The sequence below is a fragment of the Adiantum capillus-veneris genome, chromosome 17 (assembly GCF_014529385.1).
Source record: "Adiantum capillus-veneris isolate H3 chromosome 17, ASM1452938v2, whole genome shotgun sequence".
Classification (NCBI taxonomy): domain Eukaryota; kingdom Viridiplantae; phylum Streptophyta; class Polypodiopsida; order Polypodiales; family Pteridaceae; genus Adiantum; species Adiantum capillus-veneris.
The window spans coordinates 19,141,592-19,166,734 of NC_140947.1; the positions used below are offsets into that span (position 1 = coordinate 19,141,592).

Sequence of the window (25,143 nt, forward strand, 5' to 3'; positions counted from 1 at the left end):
CATTAGAACCAGCTATAGGCTGCTGAAAGGTGGCGGGCTGAATTGGTACAGCTTGAAAAACTGGCATCTCAGCCACCTGTTCTTGCACCTTAGGCATACGTTGTGGAGACTGCATGTTCTCCGTCAAGTGTACAGGTGTTTCCATTGACTGTGCGGTATGAATCACCTGTGTTCGAGCCTTAACAGGCTTTTGAATATGATCCAGTGACCCAACTTGCTGAGACGGAACCGGAGGTTGCAGAAAGGCTAAAAACCTCGGATTCTGCATTACTTGTGTAAACATAGCCACAGCAGTAACCAACTGGGTCCTGAATATATCATCATCAGTCTGTGGTGGTCTTGAGGACTCACCCACTTCATGTGTCTGTTGACCCTGTGAAGAGGAAACCTCTTCAGTCACATCATCTGGTCTGTCAGCCATAATTGCAATTCCCTGTGTCTGGTCTATGATCCCCTGTGTCTTCAAGCCCAAAACTGACCAAGGCTCACTTCTATGGGAAAAAGTGATTTAATCCCGTCGATGGAACCATGAAACCGGCCTGTTCAATCCAAAAAGGGCGGTAGACTTTACTTTAAACCTTGATTTAGCTTTCACCCATTATTAGTCGTCTATTTTACCTGTACTTTCAAGACACAACAAAGGGGAGAGGGCTACAGGCTGCTAGATTGCACCTTTATGAGTAGACAGACACCAGATTGGCCCCTAACTTAGGCGCCCCTTTCGGTATTTCTTTATTGTTCAAAAGAGGGAATAAACGCTGTGGTTCCTACAAGCTGCCCCGCACAAACTCGGCTGAATTTCCACTGTTCCAGCCCGATTTCGGCAGCATAACTGTACTAGAACCCTTCACGGTCAGTATTCCCACGCATTGACCGACTTTCCCGACGCATACGGGCACTTTGCAAAACCTGGCGAGAATCTGCAGCACGCTGAATTCTCTGTTTTCAGCCCTGAAAATGCTCCAGATCGCCTGTACAGCGGTCCCCTTGCGTCCCCGAACCTCCTGGGGGTATTAGGGTCCGTTTAGGGCCAAAACCCTAAACCTGCAAAAATACACAGCAGGCTGTAATTCACTGTTTCGGGCTCCGTTTCGCGTGCCGGTCGCATCCCTAGCAAGTCCTCGAGCTCCCGCACCTGTAGGGCTACTTGCCCTTTGAATCGGACGAGATTTCTGGCGTGAAACCTCTCCGAATTCACCTGTACCTGCGGGGGGATTAGCCGCTAGCTAATCCAGTACCTGTGCAAGAGGCTCTTGCCTCGGCAATCGCGCATGAACCCACACAACTGTACATTGGTCAAATGAAAAGCCCACTAGAGGGGCATAACATACTGCCAAAGGGGAGAGAGAGGGCAGTGCGTAGCGTGCAGGGCATCACTCCTGGCACCGCACTGTGCATAAGAGGGAAAGCAAGCACTCCATAGCTCTTAACCTGTGACAGAGACTTGCAAAATGAGCCTCCCAGCTATAAATCACGTTTTTGCCTTCTCTATAAGTAGTAAACTGGCCTCAGAGTGCCAAGTGTCACTCACTTGTGCATTTTCCCGCTTTAGACCCTCGGGTCTAAAAATATCTCACCTGCAGCCTCTGTTGACTTGGCCACAGAGTAACAAAATGATCCCCATGTCAAACTGCACGTAATGACGCGAAGACATTTTCAGGTCCCAAAATAGCAGTTCCCTAAATTTTAGGAGATGCTGCCATTGTATCTTTCTAGGTCATCCGACCCTCTTTGTACACTGCGGCCACATCCAAAACTGAAATGTAGCCTCTGTAGCAAAGGATTCCACTTTGGCTAGTCAATGACCCCACTTGGCTAACCATAGTCCTTGTCCAACCTTAGTGCTCTCTTGCCCTCAGGCCTGGACTCCCTCTGGACAGTTCCACACTAGCTATGCAATGCAGGGCAGTTAGATTTCCCGAGGGGTGTTTCCAAAAAGTGAAAGTAAATAGATAATAAGAAAGAAATCAACAAAAAGGATAGATAGTAGTCACACGCTGGTGACAGGTATATTGGTTTTTACTGACGTCTTATGGTTCAGTTTGGTTCACATCAGCATATGATTTGTTTGGGCTTCTTTATCTGGTACTGACTGATCCTTTGCTACTGTGCTGGAGTATAGCCGATACAAGTAAATTGCTGATACAAGTGCTGCTCGATATTTTAATTTTTGGCAGTTACTCGAGCTTACTTTATGGTTGCCTTTTTGAGTGTTGCATACTGGATCCTACTTTGATCTATTGCTCTGTTTTTGACTGGTTTATTTACTGATTTTTACTGGTTAGAAAGAGTGACTACCAAGATTGCTATAACATAACCTAATTTAACTATCTGCGGATTCGACTGATAATACTGGATACATGAGTTTCTCTAGGGATGTTGGCTACCTGCTGGCTTTGGCTTGCATGTGCTGGCAGTTTTGACGATCTCAACCTGAAGCAAATTTATAACGGATACCTTGTTTGGTTGTTGATTGCTCTGATTTATGGCAGAAGTTAAAAACAAATGGAGTAACTCTAGTAGGAATATGATGCTAGAAAATCCTTCGTACTTTATTATACAGGACAGTAGCTGGTCTAATAATTTTTAAGTTTGACATGGATAACAACAGATAGATTCCTTGAAGCCTGCCATACGTAGCCAAGTCTAACATATCTGTTGTCTTGACTATATGGATGCAGGTGAGAATTCTATCTTATCTTAAAGAGGTTTAGTTTGCTGCAGTCCGACTTTGGAAGCATTTTGATGATGCAATTGGGATAGCTCTTCATACCTTTGTACAAATTCATTTGGAATGATACTTCATTCTTACTATATTGTACAGTTTTGATTCAAAGACTGAATTATTTTTGTACTAATCTTTGCCTGGACATCTTTAGCCAGTCGTCTTTTTGAACATCTTGTTCAATTGGTGTGTTATTTATATAGTTTAGCAGCTACATACACACACACCATCATGGGGTTTGAGAGGTGAAATAGGGAAGAGTATCTGGGTTGGTTTTTGGTCTTTCTTCATCGGATTCTCTCTCTCGAGTGTCATGGCACCTTCATTCGTAATTTCAGATGATTTGATGTCACAAGACGGGCACGACGTGCCAATAGAAAAGAACAGTCTGAACAGGCTTTTAGCTCTTCAATAACAACTGAAGAGAGAGAGAGAGAGAGAGAGAGAGAGAGAGAGAGAGAGAGAGAGAGAGAGAGAGAGAGACGACACACGACACAGAGTGGCGGAGTTCCATCCCAGAGAGTTATCGGCCCCAAACCTTGGCGCCCCTTTCGGTATTTCTTTATATTGCATCAACACAGTACAAGCCGGTACTCCAGACTCTGCACCTTCTCTAGGAAGCATGCCAAAGAATGAGCCCATGGCCTCATATTTAATGGCCCTAGGTCCCAAAAGCAGTTTACATGAAAAGCCTTCAAACTCAAAAGCATCTGGTCCGAAAGCAATGCCAAAAAGCTGCCAGCGTAAATCACGAAAATTCGTACAACTGCCACTTCAGCATTGTCAGCGCGTTTTGCGGAAATCTGCCACGTCAGCACTGTCAGCACAAAATCCAGGCTGTTCGTACAGCTGCCACGTCATCAGTTTTTGTGCAAGTCTTGGTGTGTGTGTGTGTGGGTCCTGCTTTATTTCAATCCTTTATGTCACTTGGGCCCCATCGGACAGGGTCCCATAAGTTGATAGGACTTCTTCTTCTATTGCTTGTTCTTCTTAGGGTTAACAAAAGGCACTCAGGGCACTCTCAAGGGGTAGTTGCCCAACGGAGGATGGGTTGACTCTGAGTTTCTTCTTGGAGTACTGGGAGGTGCTTGATCAGACCTCTTTAGTGCCTACAAATACATTTTGCACACTGGGGAGATGCTTGAGAGCAGGTTTCTTGTAGAGAATAGGTTGAAGGTTCTAAGTTTTTGTCATATAAATTCTGAAGTTTTGTAGAATATGAAATTATGATCATCGACTTATCTTTCTAGGCTTCTTAAGTATTATATTGTTTGTTAATAAATAAGAAACCTAGTTTCTTAACGGTTTCGACCAAGGTTGAAACTTCGAAACTCCGGTTTTTCCGCTTCCGTTTCTACCGTTTCCGTTTCGGGTTGTCACTATGGTTGCGGGATGCCCACTGAAGCGTACGGCACCGATCGAACATGGTACAAACCATCCATGCAAAGAGGGTTTCTATTGACAAAAGCCTAATCTAATGGAATAATTGGCACATGCAACAGCTCACAAAATTACTTACTGGACAAATCCCTTAGATTCAAGGGACAAACCTTGGCTCTGAGACGTAGTAGTAGCATTTCAACGTGGCACATAGAGCCATGTCCACTTCACTTGACCATACAACAACTCAAAAATGACACGGGTTTATTCAGGATTCATTTATGTCCTTTGAGAGGCATGGACAAAAGGTATTGGGTAATGTTGTGGCTTGTCTAGGGATGCAAGAGTCGAGGCAAGGGGAGCGGATGAAAATTATAAAGGAAAGGGGAGTTGGATTATCCTTAGTGCTCCACCTTCATGTGGTACAGCCAATAGATAGTTGTGCTCTAATTTGTCGAATTGAGGACCTATCATAATGGTTAGGTAGAGAATTCTCCCAGTATTCCCTATTGCCTAAAGACTTTTCCTTGTCTTTTGAATATTCTATACAAAATTCTTACTTGACTAGAAAATGAGAGTATTGAGGGTATTTACTGAGGTTCCCCTCCATATTTTGCCATCCCTACCATCTAGCATCTAATCAGATTATGATCATAGAACCACTGGGGGTGCTCAAAGGTGGACAGAGCCATCATTCGATCACTTTTGGGTTTATTAAGAAATTCTTTTGTGTTAAGGTTATGTGATTTAGCCTATGCTTGTGTGTAACACCTCTTGTCTACTGGGATGCCTAGGTGGCATGGAACCATGTGGTAGCATGTGGAAAAGACACCTAAGGGGTGTAGATACCCATGGGGGCCATTACTAGAGGGTGTGGACTCACTGAGACTTAGTAAAAACACTTAAGAGGGTGAAGTCACCCTTCACTAGAGAGAAAAATGAGCGCACCGCCTTTGCCTTTGCTTTGCTTAACCAAGTAGCTCAGTGGGAATAGCCTTTATGCAGGAAGTTTAGACGCGTGCGAGATCCTCCCTTTGTAAGAGCTTTAGAGCGCTGGCAAAATGGATTGCTCGCGAGAATGAGGGCCTAGGAGGTTTTGGCGAGCACTGTGGGAGCAATACCTTGCAGACTAAGGGCCGCTATCTCAATTGAATGGACTTTTGACGTCCGCCCGCTGATTCAAAAGAACAATCGCACGTGTAACGCTCTCAATGGACCCTAAAGGGAACTTTAATTTGCCTGAGCACAAGTGTCACATCCGCCCACACATCTTTACCCAAAATTATACGCTCTCAATGGACCGGAATGGGAACTTTAATTCGCATGAGCAAGTCTCAAATGCGTCCACAAATCTTTATCCAAAATAGGTAATAGCCTTTGAACCCATGGTCGGACCCCGTGTGGGCCAATGCTCTATAAATGGCAAGCTACACCAACACGCCAACATCTTGCTTGTTTGTGAAGTCCCAAACACAAGAATATCTTTTGTTATTTGCAGGAAGTGGTTGGGGGCTTGTTTGGAAGGCCTTGCCGAAGACACACACACACACACACACACACATAGACAATTGTAGAAACCAAGCAACAGGGCTCACGATTATGATGGCACCAAATGGGAGGAAATCAAACCTTTATTCACTAATTAGGTGTAAATCCTTAGTGAAAAATGAAACCTAATCCTCTTCCTGATCAAGCCCGCCTAATCATGGAGGGTAGTGACCTCTTGGGTCTACCAGGAGTGTCCCCACACACAGCTGGATTAGAGCTTGATTATTAAGAGATGCAATCAGGAGAAAAAAAATATGGATCTTAACCATGATCAAGAGAGATCAAGCACCTTAATAGCTCTAATACCATTTGTGGAGTTTAGGGAGGATGAATTAGAGAACCATTCATGTCATTGACATAATAAGTAACACTTAATCACGCTAGTGAATGGAGTAGAGTGTATCTATACAAATTTGATTACTAAATTGCTTCAGAATGAGTACATAGAGGCTCATTATATAGAGCTAATGTAGGCACTCTTCACATAGGAGATCAAATCTCTCTCTCTCTCTCTCTCTCTCTCTCTCTCTCTCTCTCTTAATTGAAGGAATTCAAAGTATACATGTTTGCATCCAAGCATACTTTTTCCATGTATGTTTATACATCATCATTGAGGATATTGTCATGTGCAATTGTACGGGAGTACAGACATTAGCTTTGGGATAAAATCCAAGTGCTAAGAATGCTCCAAAGCATAGTGAATGGTGAGGAGGGAGAGATTTACCTTCAAGGGGAAGAGCATTCACTTTTCTTTTGTTTTGCGTTAGTGTTATTTAGTTGCATTTCCATTCAATAAAGTTTATGAGAAAGCTAGGCAACCCCAGAAACACTGAAGTCAGAAGACGAAGACAAAGGTAGAAGGGTGGACAACCGATGGCAGCGACGAAGTTGTAGTTCTCTCTTGCAGTGGAGTCACATTGGGATGAGCTTGAATTAGCTTGGTCCCGGACTTGTCGACATTGTTTGAGGGGAGGCATTTTTTGCAAGCTCTTTGACTGGAAACTTGCGGTAGCTCCTGGATTGGAGTAGTGCTCCTAGGTTGGACCGTTATCTATTTGATTGTCTTCTCGATTGGGGATGTTTGCTCCTGGATTGGAGTCAGCTATCATAATCTAAGCCCCAAGAGGAGGGTTGCCAGGGTTATGGGCTTTATCCTTTTCTTGTTGTAAGACCTCTTGTCTATCATGATGCCTAAGTGGCATGGAACCATGTGGAAAAGACACCTAAGGGGTGTAGGTACCCATGGGTGCCATTACTAGAGGGTATGGACTCGCTTATTCACAAGGTTCCTCAAGTAGCTTAAAAGGTCATCTAGGAGTTCACAATTGGATTGGGCTGATTTGAAGCCTCCATTGATGCCAGATGAAATGCCTACACTAGCTCTATATAATGAGCCTCTTTGTACTCATTTTGAAGCAATTTAGTAATCAAGTTCAAACTATTTTGACCTTATGAAGGTAAATCATTTTGAAGCAATCTAGTAATCAAGTTTGTGTCTACACTCAAGTCCCTCCATTCTCTAGTGTGTGATTAAGTGTTAATTATTATGCCAATGCCATGATTGGTTCTCTAATTCATCCTCTCTAAACTCTACATTTTGTTCTCATATTTGTTTTCTTTCCTTTATTTGAAGCTGTCTTGTGTTTTCTCAAGGAGGGGGGGGGGGGGGGGGGGGGGGGGCAAGACACGGCGGATAAGCCAACAGGTTGGTGAGGTAAGTTTGGCTTATATGTGGTCACTGTCATTTTATGCACGTTTGGTGCATACCAGAAGAGAACAATGTCTGAACAGTGAGCAAATTCAACCTTCTACCAAGAGCTTCGTGAAGTTAGACTTTCAACCAAGAGCGGATAAACCTCAAAATAAACTTGTACCGAGTTGTTGTTGTACACTTTTTTGTGCATTCTGGCTAGCTGGAGCCTGGCAATCAATGACATTATATGTTTGTATATTATTATGCATGGTACTTGAGGGTAACTGTTTTTGAGAGCTTAAAATGATGTTCATGGTTGGAGATGATTGGCATACTCCTGACGTGCTCACAACAGTATGAAGGCACTATGTACTTTTAATAAAATGAGCAGACATTAAGTTCATATTATATAAAAGCCCTGGCCACTCTGACAAGTGTACTTCTGTCTTATTGCTTCTTCTGCAGCCTACAGAAGACATGAGCTTGCCCTTATCTCATTACTTTATCTACTCCAGTCACAATTCTTATCTAACAGGCAATCAGCTCACCTCCAAATGTAGCACTGCTCCTCTTGCGAAGGCTCTGCAAGCAGGTTATAGAGTGATTGAGCTAGACTGTTGGGAGCGCAGTGGCAAGATAATGGTGCTTCATGGCAAGTATGCTTGTCTGTCTCTCTAACTTTCTAAACGCCCCCCCCCCCTCCTCTCTTCCTTCCCCCTCCGTTCAAGTGTTTCATTTTAGTTGCTTGGGTACAAAATCAGAGTCTTGCCTTTTAAATTTCAACAGGTTAACTATATCATGTGTTTACATTACCATTCATGAATTTGAGGGGGATTGGACCTAGCGACCATGCATTGAAACATTCATTTAGTGCATTACTCTATTTGTCAATGTTCAAACTGTCTGGGACCACACATTGAAAACTGATGTCCATTGTTTTCCCTGGAGCAGTACATTAACACGAGCTGTACCATTTGATGAATGCATAAAAGTAATTAAGGAAAACGCTTTTGTAGCTTCTCAGTACCCTGTTATTATCACGATTGAAAATCATCTACCTCCAGATCTCCAAAAAAGAGCAACAAAGGTAATTTGTCTGGTTTCTATCAACATTAATCGTAACTGATAGGAAGTCACTGTACTGGATGCATCTACTGCAGATTACGAGGTGACTATACTAGTTATGGATTCTTAAATAAGTGAAATTGCAGCTTATGAAGGAGGTTTTTGGAGACTCTCTTTTTGTACCTCCACCAGAAGAGAGACCCCCACAAAAATTTGCTTCTCCCGAGGAGCTGAAAATGAAAATAATCATCTCAGATACACCACCTAAGGATTCTTTGCAAGAACAGGTAGCTTGTACCTTTTTTTCATCTGTAGTGTTTATGTTTAAGCCTTGAAACGAGAGCTGTTGTCTGTGCTATACCTAAACTCTTCTAAGTAGCTTGCTTAACCGAAAGTGCCTTAAACCGTGGCATACTTTTTCTTTTGAAGGAGCTATCATCATCTCAAAACTGCACCAGAACCATCCCCCCCCAACCCACACACACACACACACACACACACACACACACCCCACAAACACCAACCCCCACCCCCCAAAAAAAAACCCACTGTGAAAGGGTACAAACATCCCTATTTGAATGGAGAGATGCAAAAAGGGAAATTGTCTCCCAAGAAAAGGCAAAGCTCAGAGGGGCTACGCCATACAATGGGCAAAGGCAAACAAGTGGCATGTAACTCAAAAAACCAGAGTGGCGCTCCGTTATGAAGAAGGGCCCAGCTTAATAGAGAGTTCTGATGAAGGCCTGCTGTTAGAGTATGTATACTTGGGAGATGATGAAGCTTGTGATAATTTCAGCAAGGTACAGTTTGTGTCAAAATTGCAAATGGAAATGAAAGGAAGCTAAAAGATGACAGGCAAGAGCCTATCACACGGATCTAGAGGGTGTGGATCAACTTGGACCATAACTCTTGTATAGCTTCACCAGGATTCATTAGATGCCCCTTGCAGCTATGAAAGGATCAAGCTTTGCAGATGAACTAGAGGGTAAGGCTACCTATGAGCTCCTGACTTCTGCATAGAAAAGACCAAGGAAAGCTCCAGATAGGTACTGCGAGTGATCGCAAATAGCTTCTCTGTGAATGAGTCACTGACCTCCCCTCTTAAACGTTTGTCATATATGTTTTGAGAGTCTGAAGCAAGTCAGGTATGCCATATTACATGTGTGACATGCAGTCTAGAGTCTATGTCTACAGTGTATACTGCAAGTATCTTCGTATCTCAACTTTCGAGCATAACCTCAACGTCATATATCGAATTTTTCTAGTGATTGGCAGCACTGGACACATGTAGAATTTTTCTGAGTCCTAGCAGTATCATGCTAACATTGGACTAAACTAAACTAACCTTGGACCAAACTAAATGTACACCATGATATGTGTCGACTGTGATCTTGCAGATTACCAAAGTGGTCGAATATGGTCCGCCACAGCTTGCAAGGCTCTCTTTCTCTCGTAGTAAAAAGAAGGTTGGAGTGTGGCCTCTATGGGGTCGGTTGAAGGGGCTGCTGAAACGTCCTAGATGAACAGGGTCATTATTTGTCTGTTTGCTGGAAGACCAGAGTGGTGAGATGGAGAAAAGACTGGACCTGTCCCACTAGTACTACAAGCAATCACTAGCTCTGTGTACATACGCGTGTGCGTCTGCATATGTGTGGACGAGACTTGGGACTCCCTGGGGAAAAAAGAAAAAGGGGGGGGGGGGGGGGTTTGTGTTGGCGGCAGGGCGAGCCCCCTCTTAGCTTTCAATACAAATGTTTGGGAATACTTTGACTTTTTTAGGAGAACTTGCACAACACCAATTTAATTTAGATTCATGAACAGAGTGCCCTTGCCTATACATATAGACAGTCTTGGAAGTGTTACTCTTGTTTTGAACTGTCTCTCTCTCTTTACGCTGGCTATGCCTTGAAAGCTGTTTGAAATGAGGACTTTGACAGGAAGCAGATGATCCAGAATCAGTTGTTGAAGTGATCCCAGACCTTATGGCATCCCCACCTGTGGAAGAGACTGATTCGCCGCCTCTATCTCCCACGGGACTTCGTTCTCGGGCCAGAAAACACTTAACAAAGCAAATTGGAGTGGCTGCAGATGCATGGCATAAAGGGACCTGCCACTTTCAAGATGATAAGGAAATTCCACAAACGCATGAGTTGGCAGAGCTTATCTACATTTCCTGTGAAAAGCCAAGTGACATGAGAGCGGCTCCAGTGAATGGGCAGCTTGTTCCTGGTGACAGATCAATTATGGCTAACATCAGTGAACCTCAGCTTCGAAAGTTTGTTAAAGGAAACCCGGGATCGTTAATCGAGTAAGTACATACTTTAGAGGATCTGTGTTGGGAGTCAGTTTAAAAATTTCACAACGATGGCAATACATTTGCAATACCTTATCTCAGTAAAGAAGGTTTGTGTCAGAGTTCTTGTAATTGTGCTTATTCTTATTTTATTTGCTAGATGTGTTTGGTATCCTCTTTTGTTTTGATCTGAAGTTTCTGAGAAAGTTGCTCATATCTGTTTCGCCATCATGCTCTCTTTTTATAAGCTTAGATCAGGACCTTAGGAAGGTATGTATTAGAATGATTTTCCTTATGTTGATCATTTTCGTCATTGTTCTTGTGGAATAGGTATTGCAAAAATAATCTTGGTCGCATGTACCCATTTGGTCTGCGTTTCGACTCTTCAAATGCTGATCCATATCTTGCATGGATCCATGGTTTTCAAATTGCAGCTTTAAATACTCAAGGCCGAGATCGCCCTTGCTGGATAGCTCGAGCTATGTTTGATGGGAATGGAAGATGTGGTTTTGTAAAGAAGCCTCATGTGCTCCTACCTGGAAGCGAGCTTACATTTGATCAGATTTCTATAATGGCCCCAAAACTACAACTTAAGGTTATCAGATTTTCATTGCTTGCATGTGGTTGTTGAAGAGAAGATTGCCAATGGCTTCATTATAGCTTTTAAGCTGAGGGTATTTTAGGCTATTTTACTTCCTGAAAACTGAGTGGTTGATTACTATCAGTGCCACAATTGTCTCTCATTTTTCCTTATCTAGGCCATTGCTGTCAGTGTGTATATTTAGAATCCAAGTGCATGGTTAGATCGTTGCTATTTGCAGAATCCTAAGAGTAAAATAGTAACGTGATGATGCATTTGCATTTCATAATACAAACTATGTTTACAATATTGTAACTGTGCTGGTAGGCAGCATTTGACATCATGGGGTGTCTATAAACTTTTTAGGGGTTCACAAAGGATCCCTTGACAATTCTGATCATTTAATTCATATCATGTATGAATCTATGTTCAGTTTACAAGAAAAAATAAATTTGTGCTTGCTTTTTGTGATCAAGTGTTGTTTTTAGGTTCTCATTCGTCATTTGCCTGCAGATCAAAGTACTGATGGGGACTGATTGGCATAAGCTTTTTGACTATTTCAAAAAGCCAGACTTCTATGTTAAGGTGAAAGCAACATAAGCTCAATGTGAAAGTAGTTCAAACTGCCTCTATCTTTTGGAAATTGAGTGAGTGTGTGCATGTGTGCGTGCGTGTGTGTGTGTGTGAGAGAGAGAGAGTTTGGGGGCGGGGTTGTGTTTGCGGAGCACCGTGAATTTTCCAGTGAATTATTAAGGTGAAACTTTTTGCTTGTGCAGCTTGCTCTGCATGGAATGCCAACCGATGTAGACAAGAAGAGGACAGACACAATTTACAGGAGCAATGAGCCCAATTGGGAGAATCAAACTTTTGAGTTTCTCATCAGAGGTTCTATTCAAGCTCTGTTTGTTTTGTTTTGCGTTTTAGGAGAACTTATAGTAGCAATGGGAGTCCAAGAGTAGGAGTGATGTAATGCATTATTCTACCCTGTTTTTTGGATTGAAACATGACAAATTTTAGAAAACCAGATTTCTAGCATTTTAATGAGAGATAAGATGTTACACTCGTCACCTCACCAGATGAGAAGCATAAACTAGAGTAAAACCTGACCTTAAAAAACATAATTGTGAAAGCATAGAGAAAGGGTAGAGACTAGAGTCTTTGCATCCATTGATGACCAGCCTTAGTCTATTAACTACTTTTTTTTTAAATCTGTGAAACTGGGGTGGTTCCTGGATACATTTAGGTTTATATACATATGAGGGAGGTTCCCCTACGACTATCGTGCTATTTCACCCTTGTTAGTATCCAAACCATGAAATGCACTGAAAAGAGCTCCCATACTAAAACGGGTGATTGTCAACCAGGCATGCACTATTTTACCAATGGATGATCTTTGGTTAATACTTTAGGAAAAAATGGTGTTACAAGTACTGCGTACACATACCAGGTACACCTTGATTGGACATGCTACGGAGAATGTTCCGATTTGTGGCATTCCTTATGGTTAAGCGCCACATTACGTCCTCGCTTATTTAATTGCCATCATAACATTGTGTAGCATTGCCCTCATAAGGGCCATTGTCATCGGCCCTATTTCCCTCCAAAGTAAACTATGGGCAGTCTCCTTTTGAGTGCAACATTGGGATAGCGGGAGTGTCATCAATCTCATTGACGGGGAAATGATAGCATTAATCTTCTAGGGGTAGCACATATTAGCAGCATAAGACAAGGGTTTCTCGTAATAGAAGTGTGGAAAAGATGTCTCCGACATGAGCTGATGACGACCACGTTTCACATTATGTGTGTTGATTCATCCAGTGAAGGACAAACACACTATTTTCACATTTCAAGTGTTCATGTGTCAAGGGCTGTCAAGGTTTTGGGAGTTTATCGAATTTAACCGCATCGCCCTACTGCTTGTGGAGGCCGTGGTCAGTTTTTGTGAGTTTATCTTGCGATTTTACTCTCAGGGAGAGTATCAAATATGTTCATTGAAATTTTTTCTTTCCTGAAGAGGTCCCCCCTCCCCCCCTGCCCCCCCCCGCGTGCCGCTCCCCTTGCTTCGTGACGTGCGACCTGTGGGCTGCCCTTAGCGTACCGGTGGCCTTTGTCGACGCCTTCGGCCTCCTCTTTTTAAGCAGCAGACACAGAATGGCGGTTCCTGCTCCCATCTCAGAGGAACTCTACTGAAGCCCCCTCGTCCAACACCGCGCAGCCGACCCTTCAACTTTCTCTTTCGCCAGAAGAGCAAGCGAGCTTGATGGCCGAGGTGGAACGGCTTCAAGCCACCTCAGTCATTTGCAAGATTGTTAGTACACGCCCAACAGAGGCGAGGTTAGGGACCTCCTCACTGCAGTGGGCAGGATCATTGATGTGCAGATTCTCGGGAGAGGCTACTACCAGATAGAGTTTCTCTCTCCAGAGATGGCAGCCAAAGTGATAGCGATGAGCTCGCTAGGCATTCGAGCAACTCGAGCGTACTTTAAGAAGTGGCACTACAGTTTCAACCCGACTACAGATGTGCTCGAGGAGGAGGCAGATCTTCCCATCTGAGTTTGTCTTCCAGGCTTGAGGCGGGAGTATCTTTCCTTCCTTTCCACGATTGGCCCTACATTTGGGACGGTCTTGTAGACCCTACGCACTTTAGCATCAGCGGTGGCCAAGGATGCAGGGTTGCCCACTGTGCGGGTTCTGGTTCTTAACACACATACATTTTGAAGGTGGTTTTGCTGCCTTGGGTGAGTGGTGGTTGGATCTATCAGAGTGTGGAGTATTCGGGCCTCCCAAACCAGTGTTTCATTTGTAGATAGATGGGCCATCTTGTGAGGGCCTGTCCATCCAAGAGAGCTCGGCCAACTCCACAGTCACAAGCCCCTTGGGTTGACCCTTCATCGAGTTCTGAGGTTCCCCCAACCCAACGGGGGCTTTGAAGACCCCTAGTGATCCATTTTGAGCAGCGATAGACGGCCACACGAAGGAGGGATGGTATAAGGTTCAGGACCGCTGCCGACAAGGCCAAGCTCCTCGCCGTGGCGGCTGTCCTTCGGTTGCGTGGCAGGAGTGGGTGCCTATAGGAAACCGCTTCGGGCCTTTGGAGCAGGAGACCTGCTTTAGACTCTGTCTTTTCCTCTTTTGTTCATGAGGAATCCCCCCCCTCCCCCCTTCCTTGCACCCCTGCGCCCAACCGTCCCCCCCCACCACGAGTCTCACCCTCACAATCAGCCCACTATGCAAGCAAAAGTTCTCAAGGAAAACCATAAGCTTTTCAGCATCCTCTAGAGTGTGTTGGATGCACTACATCATCCGCATACAACAAAAGCATGATTATCGCATTGCAAATAGTGACCTCTTCAATGCCTTCATATTGCTTAAATCAAGTACCATTCGTTCCAATTGATCGATGCATAAACTGAAGAGAGTTGGTGACAACGGACATGCTTGTTTAACCCCAATTGTGCTTGCAAAAGTTTCTAAAATTCCTCTTCCCATGTGCAATTGACCCCTCTTCTCCTCCTCTTGCTGCTGGCTCAAAGCACTCCCCTGTTGCACGCTGCTCCTTGGGGAGCTCTATTGTTGCGAGTAGGTTGATTCAAAAGAGGCAGCCCCTCCTTCGATCTCCCCCTCTTGGTTGAGACCTCGGCCTTTTGGGGCTATTCAAGGGGCCTTTCTAGTTTTGACATCAGCAGACGATTGGACCCTCAGCTACGCCTGCACTCGGTTTCTTTTTTTTTTTTCCAAGAAAAAGATCTTTCTATTACTTAATAAAACTAACCATTGGGCTACAAACTCTTCCAATGAAAAAATGAGATATGTACGATGATGGCTAAATCAAGATATGGGAGGTGGAAACAACCACACTGTAATGCCATCTAGGAGCCCCATGGACCATGTTGTAGAAGGACCCTGGATGCCAAAGTCGTAGGAATGCCTCACGGCGCTCCCGCATACAGTTAGAGATGCCTTGCAGCCTCCCGAATTGACCTCGAAGTGTGTCGATCAACTCCGTACATTCTCCACTGGTGGGATGGGCGGGCCTCGAAGATGCGGAAGCAACGGGCTCTCCATATGAACCAAAAGAGTCAGGCTGTAGGTAAGCTCCCAACAAAGCACTCTACCATTGCTCCACTCCTAGGGTGTAAGCTCTGTGACATGCTGGAGTGAGGCTCTCCTTCTGCCAGTGACCTGCTGTAGTAGGGTGGGCCTCTCTCCGAGCAGCCAATATGTGGCGCCCCAATCGTGTTGTGTATTAAAAAAAAGGGATTCTTGGGTGATCAGCTGAAGCAAAGGGTCCCGCCAAAACCACTCCCTAGGGTCCCACTGCACTAGCAACAAAGGATGACTCTTCCAAGCCCAGAGCCTCCAATGTCCAGTCTCAAGATCTGTTGGGTCAGGATCAAGAACACAAATCCTCCCTCTGATGGCCACAACTCGAATCTGTTGAAAGAAACACTTTGCTACCTTTGGTGCCTCAGTAGCAACTCTGTGGAGGCGATTCTCTCGCTGAACCTCAAAGAACATGCAAAGGCCTGAGTCATAGCAGGCCTGAAGTGCGGCGAGGACCTTAAGGCGTGTAAAGGCCCCCATCCAGTTGGGAGCCGCCCGCTTGAGAGGCGTGTGCCTTTTTGCTGGTATAGCCCTGACGATGTCTTGTTACATGCTCTGTGCCCCCCTCATGCCGCGCAGCTACATGCTCTGACTCTCCTCAGGAAGTGCTGTAAACTGCAACAGTTTCCCAAGGTGCGGGTTGGACCCTCTGCCATGGGACCCCATGAGACACCACTGCCAACCATGTGACCTCACTGGGTACTGACCAACGGGTTTCATGTAAGAGGTTGCCTCAAGCTCTCCTAAATGCATGTGGGCTGGTGCTGCTCAAGTCTCCCCTTCAGCTGCTCCCAAGACCGAAGTAAGCTCAATGCGAAACGGCTCTCCCATCTCCTGCTCAGGCCCACTCAACGCATCTTTGTGAAAAATGAGTGGAGGGCTCCAAGGGCCCCCTTGTTTGTGGAACTCGGCCTCTGATCTTGTAAAGTGCGGCGGATGTGAATGTTGAACTTTGCTCAAGGTTCCTTTTACTTACGGAAGGGAGAGCCTTCCGTTCCTTTAGTGAGAGAGTGCAAGTGATCACAAACAAAGTGAATAAACATTGTGAATGAAGGTGCTGAGACTGAGAGATAGAGAGAGAAGAGTACAACACCAGAATGTTGTCAAGCCCTCCTTCGAAGGCCCCACTCTCTATGGCGAGAGCGGTCTACTATTGATTGCACAAATCTCTACAATGCAATGGACTTGCCGACGATGTTGACGACGATGAGGACGACGACGAGATGGGCTGAAATCTGAAAACGCCAAGGGCTGAAATCTTGCAAATCTTTATTTGCTGAATTTTGACTCTATGTCGTTGACAACGGCGATGACGACGATGCAACATCGACGCGCTGAAAACGCAGACGCTGAAATCTTCATTTTCCGGGCTGAATCTGCAAACTTTTTTTTTCCCCGAGAAAAAGATCCTTCTATTAGTTAATGAAAACTGCCCATAGGGCTACAACCACCTCTGCAAGAGAGGGCTACAACAAGCATGATGGGGAGACTCTCCCAATGAAAAAACAGCATATATACAATGAGGCTAAATCAAGAGATGGGAGGAGGGAAGAGCCACACAGGTGGACAGTAGTGCCATCTGAGCACCCCCTGGACTATGGTGTAGAAAGGCCCAGGGCGCCAGAGTCGAATGAAAGCCTCGCGGCGCTCTCGCATGCGGTCGGAGCTGCCCTGTAGTCCCTCAAGCTGTCCTCTGAGAGTATGGATCAGCTCTAGCAAAAAGTCACGAACAGTCTCTGCTAGTGGCACATGGCGAGCCTCAAAGATGCGGAAACAGCGGGCCCGCCAGATGAACCAAAGTGTCAGGCCATTGATGAGCTCCCAACACTCCTCTCTCTCACTGCACCACTCTTGTGGAGTAAGCTCTCTAGCAGGCTGGAGTGTAGGTCGCCCCCCTCTGCGTCACTATCATCCTGCTTGTGGAAGATAGCTCAAACTGAAGTGCCGGGCCCGTGAGGGTGGACCAAGCTGCTGCCCCCCAAGCGTATCGTCGAGCCGTGGAGAGAGCAGGCATCAGTTGAAGAACTCGTAGCCACACCTGCTGGGCCGAGGGACAGTCCCAAAGACAATGACGTCGACTCTCCACCAACTGGTCACAGGCTGCATATGCAGCCGAGAGACCACTATGCACAAGCCAGCTCCCTACTGCTGTGGCTCTGTGTGCAACTAGCCACTGAAACAAAGTGACGCGCCTCGGCTGTCTGGAGTCCCACAGCCTCTGCCAAAAGGCTACCAAGAACTCGACTGTGAGGCCCTCCTCCTGCCAATGACGTGCTGCAGCGGGGCGGGCCTCTCTGTGCTGCAAGTATATGACGTCCAAGCTAAACAGTGTACTGAAAGAAGGGGACTCCTGGGTGGTTTGCAGAAGAGAAGGGGTCCCTCCATAGCCACTCACCAGGATTCCACTGTACTCGTGGCAGTGGACAACACTCCCAAGCCCATAGCCTCCAGTGTTCAGTCTCAAGAGCTGCTGGGTCAGGGTCTATGACGCAAGTCCTCCCACAGATGCCCACAACTCGGATCCTCTGGAAACAGCACTCTGCTACCTGCGGGGCCTCTACTGCAACTCGCTGTAATCGTCCCCCACCTTGAAGCTCGAAGAACAGGGCTGGGACAGTCTCTGAGCAGGCCTTGACTGAAATGAGAACCTCCAGTCGTGTGAAGGCTCTCATCCACCAGGGTGCTACTGGCTCGAGAGGCGTGAGCCACTCAGCTGGAACTGACTTTGAGATGTCCTGACATGCTCTGCACCCCTCTCATGCCCTGTAGAGCTGGAAACCCTGCACCTCCTCTGACAAACCTGTGAACTCTAGCCAGTCACCTAGAGAGTACGCTGGACTTGCTGCCATGGGACCCCAAGAAACATGAGGCCGACTCCCAACCAAGTGGTCTCTCTGAGTGCTAACCATGGGGTTCCAGACGAGGGGCTGCCCTAGGCGCTCCTCCGTGCACGTCGGCTGTCTCTGCTCTAGACCCCACCGTAAGAGCTCCCAAGATCGAAGCAAACTCACAGCGAAGCGGTCCTCCAGTCTCCTGCTCAAACCAACTCGGCGCAACTCTGTAAAGATCCATCTGGTCGAAGGTTGCCAAGGGCCTCCTGACTGAGGCACCCTGGCACGAAGCCTCTGCAGCAAGAACTCCTTCGAGGGCTCCTCTCCTGGAAGAAGTCCTTTGACTACGAACTTCCCAAGAAGGGCTCTGCTCTGCTGTGCTGGATCAATGATCCCAAGCCCTCCCTGAGAACAAGGAAGTGTGATGACCGACCAAGCCACCTTGGCTCGGGCAATCTGAGTGTCACGACCTGACCAAAGGAAGTTCCTAATCAGCCTCTCTACCTGGCTGATACAAGAACTCGAGAAGATCCAGCAAGAAGTGATGTACCACATAGTCGCCAACAACACCTGGTTGGCAACTACTACTCTACCAGCCAGCGAAAGTCGTGCTGAGCTCCAATGTAACAGCTTTCTCCTGATCGACAGGAGAAGAGGAGCAATCTGCTACTCGGGGGACAAGTCCAAACCAACCTGACAACCCAAGTACCGAACTGTAGTCCCCTTCTCCTGGCATCCAATCTGGCACAGGAGCACTGCCAACCGAGAAAGCCACTGTCTTTCTCCAGTTGATCAGTGCGCCCGATGCACAACAGAAGGTCTCCAAAGCCTGCTCACATCTGTGTAGATTGACCTCCTGGCCCTCTAAGTGCAAGGCCGAGTCATCGGCAAACTCAGCGTCCAGTAGCTCATCTCCCCGAATAGGGAGTGCTAAGCCCCTCAGACCAACCTGCTGTGATACCAAAAATCTGCTCATGGCCTCCGCATAGAACAAAAAGAGAAAGGGGGCAAGAGGACAACCCTTTCTGACCGAGCGTGTGAGCATGAAGCGCTCACCTCTACCTCCTGCCAAAAGCACCTGACTGTGAGCCTGTCTGTACAAAGTTGACACCCCTCTGATGCAAGCATCTGAGAAGCCCATCCTGCGTAGAGTGCCCTCTAGAAAGTCCCAGTCAACTCTGTCGTATGCCTTCTCAGAATCGAGATGAAGAATCACAAGGTCCTCCCCACGGAGCTGTGCCAGGGCAGAAGCCTCCCAGAAAGTGAAGATGTTGTCAAGGATACTGCGTTCGTTGACAAAACCTGTCTGAGTCCCATGTATAAGGCTCTCCAAAAGTGGCTGAATCCTCAAACTCAGAGCCTTGGCAAGAATTTTGTAGGCTGAGTTGAGGATGGTGATGGGGCGCCACTGTCGAATCTCATTCAAGGAGCCACCCTCCTTTGGAATGCGGTAAATCAGGCCCTCACTCATGCTATCCGGCATCACTCCTGTGTGCAAAATGTACTGAAAGGCACTACAAAGATCTGGGCCAAGCAGGTCCCAGTACTCCAAGAAGAAGCTGGGAGTCAACCCATCCTCACCTGGACAGCTACCACGAGGGAGGGTCCTAAGAGCCGTGTACAGCTCCTCAAGCTGAAGTGGCATCTCTAGCCTTTGGCGCATCTCCTCAGTCACAAGACAAGGCATCTGTGCCCAAACCTGCTCCTTGCACGAATATCCTCGGGCTCACACACAACTGACTCATCGGGTCTCCTTAATTGATTGACCTTGGCATGCGAGTGCCAAGGTCCCACTGTCTCAAAAAAAGCACCTGTCACTCTGTCACCCACCTGAGTCCACTGAGATGCCTGCCGGTGAAAGGCAAACTCATGACGCCTCTCCTTTGTGCTAGCAAGCTCCCGTCGAGCCTGCTGTAATTGCTCCTCCAACCATGGACTGTCTGGATGCTGCTCCTGCATCCTCTGCAGTGAAGCAATGCTTCGTTTGAGACGCTGCTCCCCTTCTCTCGCTGCAGCCCGGCGAGCCATAGACTCCTGGAGAAAAAAGTTGTTAAGCTGAGCTAGGCCTAAGGCCACTCTGTCTGCAGGTAGAACCTGGCTGTCCATGCCCTCTGTCCAGAGAGCCTCTACCCTCTCTCTGAGTGCTGAGTCCAACAAGACCCGCTTTGGGATGCGAAGCATCGTTGCTCCCACTCCTCTGCCTGTCTGCCACTGTGAGGATCACTGGTGCATGGTCCGAGAAGGATGTCCCTGCCAGGATGCCCACTGATCCCCCCAAGTCACTGAAGTGGTCACTAGTGTAGAAGCGATCTATCCGCGATAGATTCACTCCTCCCTCTCTGCGGTCCGATCTAGAGAAGGCAAGACTGGCTGGAGGCCTCACAAAGCCAGAGTGCTGCCACGTATCCGAGACTCTCAAAGTCGTACACAACGTCTCCCAAGCTGCTAACTCGACTCCATGCACAGTAGCATGGCTGCCTCTAATCCTGTCAGAAGGGTCCTCCAACATGTTGAAGTCCCCTCCTACACACCAATGGTCAGCTTGCGGCAAAGACTCAACAATCTGTGACCAAAACTCTGCACGAGCACTCGCCACATTGGGCGCATAGATGTTCAGGAAGCCCACACCTGAACCTGCATAGTAATCCACTGAGCCCTGCCTGGCACAATAATCCCTCTGCACACAATGGCCTGCTGCAATGAGTCCGCAATAGTCATACATACCCCACCCTGGATGCCTCCAGGTCCAAAAGCAGCTGACCAAAAGGTATCATATAGTCCACGCAAAATCTGACCACATCGCCGAATGCGGCTCTCAGACAGATGGTGCTCCTGAAGCATAAGGAGATCAATCTCTCCTTCCACAAGGCAACGCTGAAGCTCCTGACGCAATCGGCCCCGCTGTTGTTGAAACTGGGGCCCACCTAGTCCGTGCACGTTTCACGAGACAATCCTCATGTGGAGCGAGAGAGAACAGATGCTGCCGCAGCAGCAAGACAGGCTATCTTCGAGGCTGGCTTGGATGGGGAGTAATCCGCATCCGAGCGTCCTCTAGATAGGCGAGACTGCAGTGAGTGCCTAGCCCAAGCCCAAGCAGAGCGAGCCGTGCGTAAAGCAACCTCCTGTGTCCAAGAGTCCTCATGAATGTATACATAGCAAGGCAAACACTGCGTATCAGCAAAAAAGTACACCCCAATGTGCCTACATCCTGCTAAGTCTGGGGGTGTCACCGCAAACTTGGCCAGTGGCCACAAAGTCTGCAGCAAATCTGTAACTCCAAGTTCTCCCATGTGATGAGAGAACTCGAGAACTTGTGTATACAACCATCCCAACACTGAGTCGAGGGACCAGTCTTTCTCGACCCTACCACAGAGGGGGAAGGAGAAACCAACTGCTGAGTCCAAGGCCTCTGTCCCCCTAGCGGCGAGGAACAAAGCATGGACCCTGAAGCAGGCTGCCTCGTGGTCTGCTGCGGAATCGCCGAGAAAGCGAGTGAACCCGTAGTCGAAGAAATCCCAGGGGCGTCGGAGGTCAATGTTGGTCAGACTACGAGGGATAGCTGCAAGGGAAGATGTCTGAATCTGCAGAGGGGGCCGCAAGAAGGGTTGACCCTCTCTCGCTAGGCGACTCGTGGCAAAGGCGTTGCCAAGAGATCTCCTAGCCGTCGGCGAGGGACGAGTCTCCTGAGTCGACTGTGGAACTGGAGCAGGAGGGGGGGGAGAAGGAGCTGGGGGGGGGGGGGGGGGGGGGGGGGGGGAGGGAGGGCGGAGGGAAAGAGGAGCGGGGTGGGGCGACAGAGGTAGAGGGGCGACGGGAGCAGAGGGCGGGGGGGAGGATGAGGAGGAGAAGGGAAACTCTGAAGAGAGGGCGGCTGTCGAGGGTTAGGCGGAGGTGGAGGTTGGCGTAGGGGACTCCTCTTGCTCAAGAGGACCAAAGCGGTTCCCCGTGGGAACCCACTGCTGCTGAGTAGGCACCTGAGGGCCACTCTGAGTGCTAGGCTGTCGCTGTGGCCCCTGGCGTCGACGGCCACGGGCCTGCTGCCACCCCTCCTCCGTTGGAGCCCCAGGCTCGGAGGGTGGCTCTGAATCTGTGCGCTGTGCCGCTGTTTGTGGCTGCGGCCTAGCCTTGGCAGGCTGGGGCTGAGGCTGAGGTGCAGGTTGTGGCCTCCTCCGTGGACAGGCCTTCGCTAGGTGGTCCATCTGTCTGCAAATGAAGCACTGGTTCGGGAGGCCCGAGTACTCCACACTCTGTCTAAACCAACCCCCACTCACCCGAGGCATAAGGATGACCTTCGGGAGCGTATGGGTATCTCTGACCAAAACTCGAACTGAGGGGATGCCAGCTGCCTTGGCAGCTACTGATGCTACCGTACGAGGTGTCTCCAGGACAGTCCCGATGGCGGAGCCAATCCTGGAAAGAAGTGGTAGGTACTCCCTCCGTAAACCCGGAAAGCAGACTGAGATGGGGATGTCTGCCTCCTCTACTAGCATATTCGAAGTCGGGTCAAAACCATGTCGCCACTATCGAAAGTCGGCGCGTGATGCTCGGATGGCGAGTGGACTCATAGGTATGACCTTGGAAGCCATCTCGGAGGTCTCGAACTCGATCTGATAGTACCCTCGTCCGAGAATCTGGACATCCAAGATCTTGCTCACCTCTGCGAGAAGGCGGGCCTGGAGAAGGTCTCGTAGCTCTCCTCTACTAGGACGGGAATTTTGCAGATGACCGAAGTCGCCTGCAAACGCTCTACCTCAGCGGCTAGGCTCGCTTGCTCTGTCGGCGATAGAGCAAGTCGAATGGTGGGCTCAGCGGGGTCGGGCGAGGGGGTTTCAGGCGAGTCCCTCTGTGGCAAATCTGGAGCCTCCATCTGTGTCTACTGCTGTGTCGTAAGAAGAGGTCGACGTGTGGACACTGCAACCAGGCGCAGGAGACATTGCCCCAAAAAATGAAGCAAGCCGAGGAGGCCGAACTGCAGTGGTTGACGGGGAGAAACCGAGGCGGGTGGGGGGGGGGGGGGGGGGGGGGGGGGGGGGGGGGGGGCAGAGCGGGCAGGTTGACAGGCAGCGCAAGGGTGGGCAGCGAGGCAAAGGGGGTAGGGGAGAGAGGCAACGGGTTGAGGAGAGGGGGGGGGGGGGATGAAGCTAGGCATCCGCAGTGTGAGGTCCCTGCCCCTTTTTGAGAGGAGCGGAGTACCTTTGATAGGTCTCCAATCCTGAAAAAGAAAAACGAACGGACATTGCCTTAGCTACTATGTAGCCACGGGCATGAACCGTTAGTGAAGGATTGGTCCTATCTCGCTATGGCGGAGCGTGACCACCATAACCCTATCTAAAAACTATCTATAATCAATTATACCTAAAAGTATAAATCTTAGAGTGACCAACCTGTGTGCTTTTTTCCCCATGTTTCAGAAGCACAGCCGCCAAGGTTTGTCTCTTTTAAGATTTATGACTAATAAAAAAAAATTCTAGCGTTGGAAAGTTACCCGACTCATCGGGTCCACCAGTCCATAGAATGATACCGTCGGGGTATCATTCTCCTACTCTCCACATCACACTCACCCTTCTTTTGTTAGCTAATTACTACCACACTGTTTAAACATATATGTTCCTTTACTTTATTTATGATACTGGTTCATTAAAATAGCCCTTCAAACAGTATTACAAACAATAGTCAAACAAGAAGTCGTCCAATTTTAAACCAATAACCCTTGGATTAGGTTCACTCAAGAATCTCTACTGGCACTATTATGTCCGATCGGTATATACATTATTTATAAAAACCCTTGTCCTCATGAGCGTCCCATACCGCTCGACAAGTACTCGTTGTGCTAATCTGGACGTACTCCCGCCACAGCAACAACGGTGTCAATTTGGGCGTCATCCTCACGCCACGACAAAACAAAACTGCAGTATCCAGCTGGGCTAATCTGGGTGTACTCCCACCACAGCATCAGCGGTGCCATCCTGGGCGTCATCTCACGCCTCGGCAACTGCCACATAATACCAGCGCTAATAAGTAGAGAGACTTGAGAGAAACCCTACCGAAGGTTTTGGACAAACAATCTTTCCTATAGCAACCAGTTTAACCAGACAATCTTTCTTACTTGTCAAATATATGCCGAGTTTCTTGGGGTTAAGCCCCGTAGTTTCGGTCCGTTTTTTCTTTTCATAAGGTAAATAATATATTTCTATGGTCTCGCATATGCAATGATGCATAACTTGAAACTGCAATACTAACCTGTACCATAGCTCCGATTGATCCGATTGGTGGAGACATAGCATGTTCCGCAGGAGTTCCCCCGTTACTTGTACCGGCTTCATGATCATTAGCGCCTTGGGTTCGAGCACGCTTTGGAGCCATTTTTTTTGTACTATACTTATGTTATACACTTAGAACTTTAAATCGGTCAATTTCCCTAGTAATCTCCTTGTTTCCAAAGAGAGTCTGTAATTTGAACCCTCGCCAACTCGGATTCACACTTAGTGTTGTTGTTCTACATCTAATTTCTATACATCAAATATTTGCTAATCATGATTAATCAAAAATTAAGTGTGTAAACTATGAGTGAAAGTTTAGGAATGCATTACTTTTATGCTTCACATTTCTAATCCAATTCTAACTTCAATTTCTGCACTTCAACTAAATCAATTTTTAGTATTATTCAAAATTCTATTTAATCTAATTGACAATAAAATTGGTGAATGAGAATTTCATCATGTATAATAAGAATATGATGAGTTCTCTTATGTATTAACTTTCAATTAACTATACATAAGTTAATAGTGAAGACGTACTAACTAGAGAGAGTAGGTATACTTAGAGAGATTAGAGTAAGAGAAAACATACACACACATAATTCCTAAAGTTAATTGAATCCTACTAATCTATTAAAGAGATTACAGTAAGAGATAGCACACACAC

At 47.3% G+C, this 25,143-nt stretch overlaps 1 protein-coding gene across 3 annotated transcripts in view; it reads left to right on the forward strand.

Annotated features, from left to right (window-relative positions):
• LOC147436883 (phosphoinositide phospholipase C 6-like) overlaps positions 1-25,143 on the forward strand; it is a 122,544-nt gene that overhangs the window by 76,634 nt on the left and 20,767 nt on the right. For all 3 annotated transcript variants that reach the window (XM_086486274.1, XM_086486272.1, XM_086486271.1), the window contains 7 exons: positions 7,812-8,002; positions 8,298-8,433; positions 8,558-8,698; positions 10,349-10,719; positions 11,035-11,299; positions 11,798-11,869; positions 12,061-12,169. In XM_086486274.1, the coding sequence (XP_086342400.1) occupies positions 7,812-8,002; positions 8,298-8,433; positions 8,558-8,698; positions 10,349-10,719; positions 11,035-11,299; positions 11,798-11,869; positions 12,061-12,169 (1,285 nt within the window). The remainder of the gene's footprint in view (positions 1-7,811; positions 8,003-8,297; positions 8,434-8,557; positions 8,699-10,348; positions 10,720-11,034; positions 11,300-11,797; positions 11,870-12,060; positions 12,170-25,143) is intronic.